This window comes from Eretmochelys imbricata, chromosome 17 (assembly GCF_965152235.1).
Source record: "Eretmochelys imbricata isolate rEreImb1 chromosome 17, rEreImb1.hap1, whole genome shotgun sequence".
Taxonomy (NCBI): domain Eukaryota; kingdom Metazoa; phylum Chordata; order Testudines; family Cheloniidae; genus Eretmochelys; species Eretmochelys imbricata.
In genome coordinates, this window is record NC_135588.1 from 2,381,175 (window position 1) to 2,391,248 (window position 10,074).

The 10,074-nt window shown below is 59.2% G+C and overlaps 1 protein-coding gene across 2 annotated transcripts in view; it reads right to left on the reverse strand.

Moving 5' to 3' along the window:
* The window catches only part of GIT1 (GIT ArfGAP 1), a 28,879-nt gene extending 25,850 nt beyond the window's left edge, over window positions 1-3,029 (reverse strand). For both annotated transcript variants that reach the window (XM_077836423.1, XM_077836422.1), the window contains exon 1: window positions 2,924-3,029. In XM_077836423.1, coding sequence (XP_077692549.1) covers window positions 2,924-2,975 — 52 coding nt within the window. In that variant the 5' untranslated portion in view covers window positions 2,976-3,029. The remainder of the gene's footprint in view (window positions 1-2,923) is intronic.
* Window positions 3,030-10,074: the final 7,045 nt, after the last annotated feature.

Consider the following 10,074-nt stretch of genomic DNA (forward strand, 5'->3'; position numbering starts at 1 on the left):
AGCCGAATGCCAGGGGGTGGGGGGCAATAGCCCAGGCTCTCAGCAGCGCCTCCCCCCAGCCCTGGCACCGGGGCCCAGGGCCGAGTTCCCCTGTTGTCCCTGCAGAGGAAGCTTGGCTGTTGCGGATGGAGCAGGCCCCCCCCATGCTTCCTTCCTGGCTGCACTGGAGAGGAGCCTGGCCCATGGACCGGCCCCAGCTGCGCTGCTGACTCGCCATGCCCGGAGCACCCAGGCAGCATCCCCCAGCCCTGCCCCCAGCCTCTGCCCTGCTCACCGGGGTGGGGGGCAGAGCTGCTGGGCGAGCAGCATGTGGGGGGGTCCCAGAGCTACCTGGAAGGGGTACGGAGGCCCCCGTCAGTATCAGGCAACGGCCAGAGGACGCAGGCCTCTCCTGGCTGTCTGCAGAGGAGGAGCATGAGGGATGAGGCAAATGCCCTGCGCAGCCAGCGTGTCACGCCCCCCCGCAGGACAAGCGTGGGCACCTCGCAGGCATGCAGATGCACAGGAACAAGTGGCCTTGGCAGCAAGACCAGCTGCATCTGTGTCTCTGGGCTCGCGGCCGCCACCGTGAACAGAGCGCGCTGCCATGGGGGACTGCGGCCAGGAGCCCCCGGCCCGGCATGGCCAATCCCACACCTCGCCTGGGATCTCCGCTCGGGCTGCCCAGGCCACAGCGCAGGGGCAGTAGGGACCCCCAGGGGCCAGCAGGCAGCTCCCTCTGCCTGCAGTAGGATCCCGGAGATCACCTCTGCCACCCCGCAGGGGAGACGATGCTGGTCCCATGGTCACCACCCTGAGCCACTGGAAACATGGCCTGGCCGTAGCTGGAGCTCCCTGCCCCAGCCTGCTCACGGTGCTACCCAGCACCAGGACAGCCAGGCAGGCCCTGGGCACCACCTCCTCCTGTCCGGCATGTCCATGACAGTGTAGCCGGAGGAGGAGGAGGAGGTCCCAGCAGGGGGTGTCCTCTTCCCACCTCACCACATCTGGCAGTCGGCAGCGCTGGGCACCTGCTCAGGAGCCCCCAGAGCCCCCCACTCGTGCACACCACAGGCCCGTCCTAGCCAAGCACGTGCTCCACGTAGCACAGAGGAGACAGGGTAGGGCCCCCGCACCCCACATCCCACCTCTGCTGGGGGTACCCAGGCACCAGCAAGCTCATGCTCAGGAGTAAGGTTGGGCCGGGGGTTCAAGTCCTGCTCCCCCAGGGAGTTGCCGTGTGTGTTCCCAGCTGTACGATGGGGTACAAGCCCTGCTTGCCAGGGGGCAGGAGAGATCGCAGGGGACTGTGTAAGTACCAGAGCCAGCAAGGGCCGCAGTATCCCACTGAACTGCAGGGGCCAGCGGGAACATTCAGCACCCCGGGGTGCCCAGAGGGACCCTGCACCTACAGAGGGCAGGGCCTCTGTTGGTGCTTACTGGCCTTTTCCAGCTGCCTCGCCGGGAGGGGAACTGCCTCTGGGAATGGGAGGGGGCAACACACATGCTGTGCTCTAAGTGGGCTGGGAACGCACATGCCACTGTGCCTGGGTGCCAAGCACTCACACAGCTCCTGCCCACCCCGAGGCCAGGCTCACAATGGGCGCACACACCCACCTCCCGCCGGGGACGCGCTGGGCCCCCCTGTCTGCAGGAAGCAGCCCCGCCGGATTTTATAACTCATTTCCTCACGTGGATACGGATTGAAGGAACTGGTTCCCAGTTCCACAGCGAGGAATCCCTGCTGCGCTCGGCCCTGGCGTGAGACACTGGGGCACGACTCCAGGGCCACCCCGTGGTGCTCTGTACCACCAAGCACTGCGGCATGCATCTCCACCCCTTCCCACCCCACACACGCCCTGGCACACGTGAGGCACCATGCTAACGGGAGATCTTCCTTCCCATCCATGCCAGGCCTGAGCTGGCTAGCTGGCGCTCTCGCAGGGCCTAGGACCCTCCTGTAGCGAAGGGAAGGACCCCCAAATCTCCATTGCCATAGGGGACTATGCTTCCAGCTATGCCCCATTGGCAAGGCAGACCCTCTGGCCTGGGGCCTGCGCCGCCGTGGCTTGGAGGCAGCGTCGCAGGAGGGGAGGTACCACTAGCAGCTCCGACCTGGTCTCTCATGACACGCCGCGCTCCGGCCCAACGCCTGGCAGTGCGATGAACGGACAAACGGACACGCTCATTCGGCACGAGGCCTTCGGATACCACAGTCCTTCCGATGACCTCACTGCTGTTCGACTGCCGGGCCCCACAGCAGAGAAATGCACCTTCTCTCCCAGGCCGGGGCCAGCGCGAGGAGCCAGTGTCGGCCTGATTCTGCCCCGCCACGCTCCCCCGACCCAAATCCACGCCGGGGAATCCTGCCTGGGAGACTCCTCGGGGCTGGGGGGCACCGTTCGGTTTGGAAAACACGAACAGGGATCCGCGTCCTGCCCCAGGGAGCCCCTAGGGGTGGAACCCACCAGCCAGCCCAGCTGCTGGCCCACCCTGCAGACGGCACACGGGCAGCAGAGCCCCATCCCGGGGTGGGGCTGCCAGAGGGGCAGGTGCGATGGTGCCCGGGCTCTGCTAGGGCTCCCACCCTGGCCACCCCCTGCAGCCCAGTGTCGGGGGAGCGAGTGCCCAGGACAGCACTGGCAGGGGCATTCACCGGGAGCCCCCTCCCCAGAGACCCCAGCTGCTCTGCACCCGAGCCGAGCCGAGCCAAGGGGGGGCTCCAGGCACCCCCTTGCCCCGCCCCCCGAGAGCCCTGCACCAGTGGGGAGCGGCTTGCGGGGGGGTCTGACACCCTCTGCCCCTAGCGCACAAGCTCCCGCCCCCCCCCCCGCCAGACCGAGCGGGGCCCCCCGCGGGGCCTGCCCCCCGGCTCTGCCCAGCCCCCCGGCGGCGGACGAGCCCGTGCGCGCAGGCCGGGCCGGGGGAGGCCCGGAGCCCTCACCTGGGGCGCTGCAGTCCGCGCACACCTCGGTCCGCGGCGCCTTCCGGGACATCCTCAGCGGCGAGGCGGGCAGGGCCTTCTGGGCCAGCGTGGGGCCGGGCCGGGCTCTCCGGGGTCCCGCCGCTCCCACGGCGCAGCTCCTGCAGGAAGCGGCGCAAGCCCGGCCCCTGCGCAGGGAGGGGTTCGGCGCAGGCTCCCCCCAGGCCCGGCCTGCCGGAGGAAATGGAGCGGCGAGCGCACGGGGGCGCAGCGCCGCGCAGCCACGGCGCGCAGGGGCGGCGGGCAGCGGGCAGCTGCCGGGCTGAGCTTCGCCCTGGCCCGCCCCGGCCGGGCCGCCGGGACTCAGGGGCTGTTCCCAGCTTTGGTGGCAGCGGGGCTAGGAGCCAGGACTCTTCTCGCCTTCGCTTTGCCACTGCCCGGCTCCCTGGCCCGGGGCGAGTCACACCCCAGCTACTTTGTGCCTCAGTTTCCCCATCGCACGCTGGAGGCCATGGCACTGACCTGCCTGCGCAGGGCCTGCTTGCTGGCTCCTCGGCTGCCTCCCTGCAGCAGCCGGCGCTGTCCAGGGTTCTCTCCTCCGGCCTGTCCACTTCCCTTGTTCCCCACCTAGGAGCCTGACCCCCACCGCTCTGTGACCATTTATTTGCTGTCCCCCCTTCAGCGGTTTCCTGGCTCCGTGCCCCCCCCCCCCCCCCGAAGGCGAGTTCTTTGCTCGGGTTGGCCCCGCCCACTCTTCCAGGATTTCGGAGGTGGGGCTGCCTAGCTGGCTGCTCTCCCCCATTGCCCTCCGTGCGTGGGGAAAATCCTCATCCCCATCTGTAAAGATGCCACCTTCTCCTCCTTTACACCCTCTGTGGTGCGACCCACAGACCCCCGATCTAGCACCGGCTGCAATGGGGCTGGCAGGGACTTCTGCACACCACCCCCACCCCACCACCGGGCCTGGCCTCTCTGACACCCGGAGCAGGCGCTTTCTGGGGCAGGAGGGTCTCTGTCACTTGTCACAGCCCCTCGCACAACCGGGCCCTGACCTGGTGTAACGCCGACAGACCTTGGGTGTTGGTGGGTGGGATCGAACCTGGGACCTCTGGAGCTTAGTGCAGGAGCTAAAAGCCAGCTGGCTGTAGAGCAGACTCATAGGCTCTCTGGTCTTGGTGCCACCAGATGGGACAAAACACCACACCCAGGAGGTGTGCGGGTTACCCTGGGGCTTGGTTTTGCAGCAGATGATGAAAGTCACCCAGTCTCTGCCTGGTCCCTGAGCTGAGCTGTCTTCCCCTCCCCCTCGCTCTTATTCTCCCCCCCCCCCCCCCCAATGCCTGGGAGAGCTTCCTAAGTGTCCTCCTCACATTTCCTCATGCTCTCCAGGCCTGGCACCTCACACCCAGGGCTAGTTCTGCTCAGCAGCCGCCTCCAGGTCTGGAATCCAGATAAGATAGTGGAGGAGGAAGCTACACAGGGAAAGCTGAGAGTTAAAGTGGAATTGGGTTTCTCTCCCCCCACCCCACACCGCAATAGCTGGCTGGTCCACCCCGCCGCTCCCAACCCCACTACATTTTGGGAGTCAGGAGCCGTGGCTCCAAACCCAGAAGCCAGCTCTGCAGCTTGGGCCCTGCTCTGAAACATCCAGGGGCTTTGCCTCCAAAGCATCCATCTGTGCCACTTCCCATGCGCAGCGCACAGCCCAGCCTCTGCCCACCTACGCGCCATCAGCGGGGAGAAGCCTGGTCAATACATGGGCCCGGGCTCTACTCTGGGGGAACCCACTCCCCTGCGGCTGGCTCCCAGCCTCATGCCCGGGGGCTGCTCACAGCTGAGCTTTGGTACTTAACCGTCCATTCCCTAGTCTTTAGAATGAGGGGCTGCCCTCTTAGGTGCCAGCCCAAGCCTGGTGGGCAAGGCCCTCGGCCCCTGCGGACGGAGATCATCAGGCAGGGTGCACTGACGCTGCCTTGGGGAGGTGTCTGCGATAAAGGCTTGCTTGCGGCTGGAACAGCATGCAGCCTAGGCACACCGTCACGGAGATCTGTACTGGGCCAGAGCGCAGGGCACCGGGCTGCGAGTCAGGCGGCCTGTGTGTCATTCCCAGCTTCACCACTGTCCTGCTGGGTAACCTTGGGCAAGTCACTTCCCCTCCGCCCCTCCCTCCCCCCGCCCCGTGTCTGCTCTGTACAGCTCTGTGGGGCATGTTCCGCACCCAGCACAATGGGGCCCTGAGCTCAGCTGGTGCTTGAGGCAAATAAGTCTGAAACAGCTGCTCTGGGAGTCACTGGCTGAGAGGCTGTGGCCTGGGTTAGCTACAGAATCATAATGGCTCCTTCTGTCCAGAAAAGCCAGGACCCTAGAACACACATAAATAACACTAGTGAAATCTCTGTGCACGTTCGGAGTGGGAACAATTCAAAGCTCCAGCCTGATTCCGAGCCATGCTGAGCTCACCTCCCTGCAAAGAGATGCGTGACCCTGCTCTTGCCTTTCTCTAGCACCTTGGTGCCAATGGTGAGCTGGCTGTACGTGGGGAAGCCAGTGACAGAGGGCATTCACCGGGGGGGACAGGACAAGTGCCGTTAGCTTCTCCATTATCCCGTCCCCAGGATGAAGGGCGGGGTTGTAGCCTGGGTGCTGAGGCTAAGACAATAAACCAGGACATTTTTGCAGCACTCCAGATTTGATGGGTGTCTACATTACCCTCCATATGTATGTATGTGAAATGCCACCTCACCCTGCCACTTCTGGGGTGGAGCATGGCAGCTGCTGAACAATGCAAAGGAAAACTACATAACAGGGTGAAAAATGCCAACCCCAGCTGGGCGTGCGGGGGCTGTTCTCGGAAGGCTGAATGTCGCATTGTTGTGGCTCTGCGAGTAGCACCCCTGTTGTGCTGGGCTCTGCACGTAGGAAGCTGCAGCCCCTGCCCTGCAGAACTTGCAGACTGGACAGGAAAACAAGGGTGGGAGAAAGGGGTCTGGGGAGCACAGTGAGCTGGGCCCTTGCTAGGAGGGGCGGGTTGAGACTGGAGTTTGGAAGGTCACTCCAAGCACAGGGGAAAGCATGGCATCACCTGCAGGAGAGCAGGGGCCTTTGGCTGCCTGTGGAACAGAAAGCTGCAGCAAGTTACAAGAAATAGGAATGGAGTTGCTGACAAAATCATCAATTACAAGCTGTTACATAAAGAGTTGTAAGTGTGGGATGCGGGAGGGGAAGGCTTAAAGCTGTCACTTCTCTAGATGGCCGTTGTGTAGATGGATAATGTATCTAGGTGTCTGGGAATAGAAATATTCAGCCTTTTTATAGTTTAAACTTTATAGCTGAATTTGTTTATAGTAAATATCTTTTGAGAGACAGAAACACGAAACTCATAGGGATCTGGGGCAAAAATTGGGGATTGGTCCTGCTTTGAGCAGGGGGTTGGACTAGATGATCTCCTGAGGTCCCTTCCAACCCTGATATTCTATGATTCTATGAGAGCCAGAAACGTGTGTCCTACAGACCCTGCTGCTTCCTGTGTCTGTCTGCCCCAGTCCCGTCTGACATCATCCCGACCTGCCACTCCTGCAGATGCCTCCGTAGCCCCTTTGCTGTCTCTGAGTTGCCCCAGAAACGTGGGTGTTCACGCTGCAGAGAGGAATCCCACCACAGGGGCACTCACCTGCAGGAACAGGTAGTGTGGCCCCCCCAGGCCTTTGTCATAAGAACGGCCAGACTGTGTCAGACCAATGGGGCAGCTAGCCCAGTGTCCTGTCCTCTGACGGGGCCAGGGCCAGGTTCTGCAGAGGGAATGAACAGAACAGGGCAACTATCGAGTGATCCAGCCCCTGTTATCCAGTCCCAGCTTCTGACCGTCAGATTTAGGGACACCCAGAGTGTGGGGTTATGTCCCTGCCTAGCCTGGCTAATGGACCATCCTCCATAGACTGATCTAATTCTTTTTTGAACCCAGTTATACTTCTGCCTTCACAGCACCCCCGGCAAGGAGTTCCACAGGTTGACCGTGCGTTTCCTTTCCTTTGTGTTAAACCCATTGCCTATTCATTCCATTGGGTGACCCCTGGTTCTCGTGGTATGTGAAGGGGTAAATAACACTTCCCTAGTCACTTCCTCCACACCAACCATGATTTCATAGACCTCTGTCGTATCCTCCTTAGTTGCCTCTTTTCTAAGCTGAAGTCCCAGGCTTTGTAATCACTCCTCCTATGGAAGCCATTCCAGACCCCTACTCATTTCTTTTGCCCTTCTCTGTCCTTTTTCCAATTCCAAGAGATCTTTTTTTGAGATGGGGTTACCAGACCTGCACATAGTATTCCAGCTGTGGGAGTGTACTATGGATTTATACAGTGGCATTATTCCACTTTATTATCTATCCCTTTCCTAATGGTTCCTAACACTGTTCGCCTTTTTGACGGCTGCTGCACATTGAGCAGACGTTTTCAGAGAACTCTCCACAATGACTCCAAGATCTGTCTTGAGTGTCACAGCTAATTTAGACCCCATCATTTTGTAAGTATAGTTGAGATGATGATTTCCAATGTGCATTACTTTGCATTTATCAACACTGAATTCCATCTGCCCTTGTTGCCCAGTCACCCAATTTTGGGAGATCCTTTTGTAGCTCTTTGAAGCAAAAGAGTAACTGTTTGGAGGTAACCATCCTGAGTAATTTTATATTGATTGCAAATTTTGACACCTCACTGTTCACCCCCTTTTGCAGATCACTAATGAATATGTTGAACAGCACTGGTCCTAGTACAGATTTTTTGGGGACCCCCCTATTTACCTCTCTCCACTGTGAAAACTGACCATTTATTCCTACCCTTTGTTTCCTGTTTTTTAACCCATTACTGATCCATGAAAGGACCTTCCCTCTTCTCCCGTGATGGCTTAGTTCACTTAAGAACCTTTGGTGATGAACTTTGTCAAAGGCTTTCTGAAAATCTAAGTACACTCTATCCACTGGATCCCCCTTGTCCACATGCTTGTTGACCCCCTCAAAGAATTCTATCAGATTGGTGAGGCCTGAATTCCCTTTACACAGTCCATGTTGACTCTTCCCCAACAAATCACGTTCATCTGTGTGTCTCATAATTCTATTCTTTACTATAGTTTCAACCAGTCTGCCTGGTACTGAAGTTAGGTTTACTGGCCTGTAATTGCCGGGATCGTCTCTGGAGCCTTTTTAAAAAATCACTGTTACATTAGCTCTCCGCCAGGCATCTGGTACTGAGGCGCATTTAACCGATAGGTCACATACCACAGTTAGTCGTTCTGTGATTCCATATCTGAGTTCCTTCAGAACTCTTGGGAGATACCACCTGGTTACGGTGACTTATTACTGTTTAATTGATCAATTTGTTCCAAAACCTCCTCTACTGACAGACACCTCAGTCTGGGACAGTTCCTCATTTTTGTCACCTAAAAAGAATAACTCAGGTGTGGGAATCTCCCTCACAACCTCACAGATGCAAAAAATTAATGTAGCTTCTCTGCAACAGCCTTGTCTTCCTTGAGTGCTCCTTTTAGCACCTTGGCTGTCCAGAGGCCCCACTGGCTCTTTGGCAGGTTTCCTGCTTCTGATATACTTCCAGAAAAAATTCCTTTAATTTTTGTGTCTTCTGCTAGTGGCTCCTCAAATTCTTTGTTGGCTTGCCTTTTTATACGTTTACATTTGGTTTGCCAGAGTTTACACTCCTTTCTCTTTTCCTCAGTAGGGTTTCATTTCCATTTCCCCATCAATGTGACCTGCTCTGTCACGCCTGTAGATTTTGTACCCTGACATTACTGTCTCCCACTGATGACTGTCATTCCACCAAGTTTCTGTGATGTCTGTTATTTCAGTATCTCATTTAATACCAGGCCCTCAAATTCACCCATCTTAGTATTTAAACTTCTAGCATTTGTACACAAGCACTTCTAAAATTTGTTAAAATGTAGTTGTCTGCCTTCATGTGATGTAATCGAATGGGACTCTTTTTTGTTTGACTGTTTCTCTTCAGTTCCCACCTCTACTTTATACTTCCATCCTCTCCTCTTAACGAGGATGCAGAGTATCCCCTTTAATAAATCCTCCCTTAATGGATGTCTGGCAAACCATGTGCTCCTCTGCACCTATCGGCTTTCCCCCAGCCCTTAGTTTAAAAACTCCTCTGTGACCTTTTAAATTTTCCATGCCAGCAATCTGGTTCTGCTTTGCTTTAGGTGGAGCCCATCCTTCCTGCATAGGCTCCTCCTTTCCTAAAAGGTTCCCCAGTTCCTAATAAACCCAAATCCCTCCTCCAAACAGCACCGTCTCCTCCCTGCATGGAGACCCTGTATGGAGACAGCTCTGCCTGTCTGTCTGGCCCTGCGCATGGAACTGGAAGTATTTCAGAGAACGCTGCCATGGAGGTCCTGGACTTCAATCTCTTAATCTAGCGGCCACCAGGACCTCTCTCCTACCTACACCCTGCATAGACGTGACCAGTGGCTCCTCCCAGCACTTCTGTCTCAAGAAGTCCACCAGACAGATCTATGTGCAGTGCTGGGGAGGAGCCAGTGGTCGTGGTACAGGGGGGTACCAGTGACATAGTGAGAGGTCCTGGGGGCCACACTGAGATTGCTAGGTCAGGTGAAAGCCCAGGACCTCCATGTGTCTGACAGGAGGAGCGGGTGTGACACAGGGCCCTTAGGCGAGGACATGGGGATGGAACCTAGTGCCCAATGACCCAGCTCTGAGATGGGGCCCCTGGCTGCCACCAGGGCACTGAGGGGATGTTGGCCGGGGGGCACGGTCACTGCAGGCCCAGCCGAGGGGCTGCAGGAGCCAGGGCAGGCAGGGGGCTGGGGCAGGGCCATGGGGCAGGGCAGGGCCATGGGGCAGTACCGGGGAGAAGCCAGCGCAGCCCCCGGCCGAGGTGGGAGGAAGATGAGCCTGGGGCCGGGCTGCCCAGGTCCCGGAGCGCCCCGCAGCGCCGGGGGGCAGAGAGCCCGGGCCTGCCCCCGGCCGGGCGGGGAACTACAGCTCCCATCAGGCCCCGCCGCCAGGCCGCTGCACGGAGCTCGCCAGCCGGCGCCCGGCGGGGCTGGTCCCGGAGCGGGGCGGGGGCCATGCCGGGGCCGGGGGGCCCGCTGGGGCTCGGGGCCCTGGGGCAGCCCGCGCCGGTCCCTGCCGCCGCCGC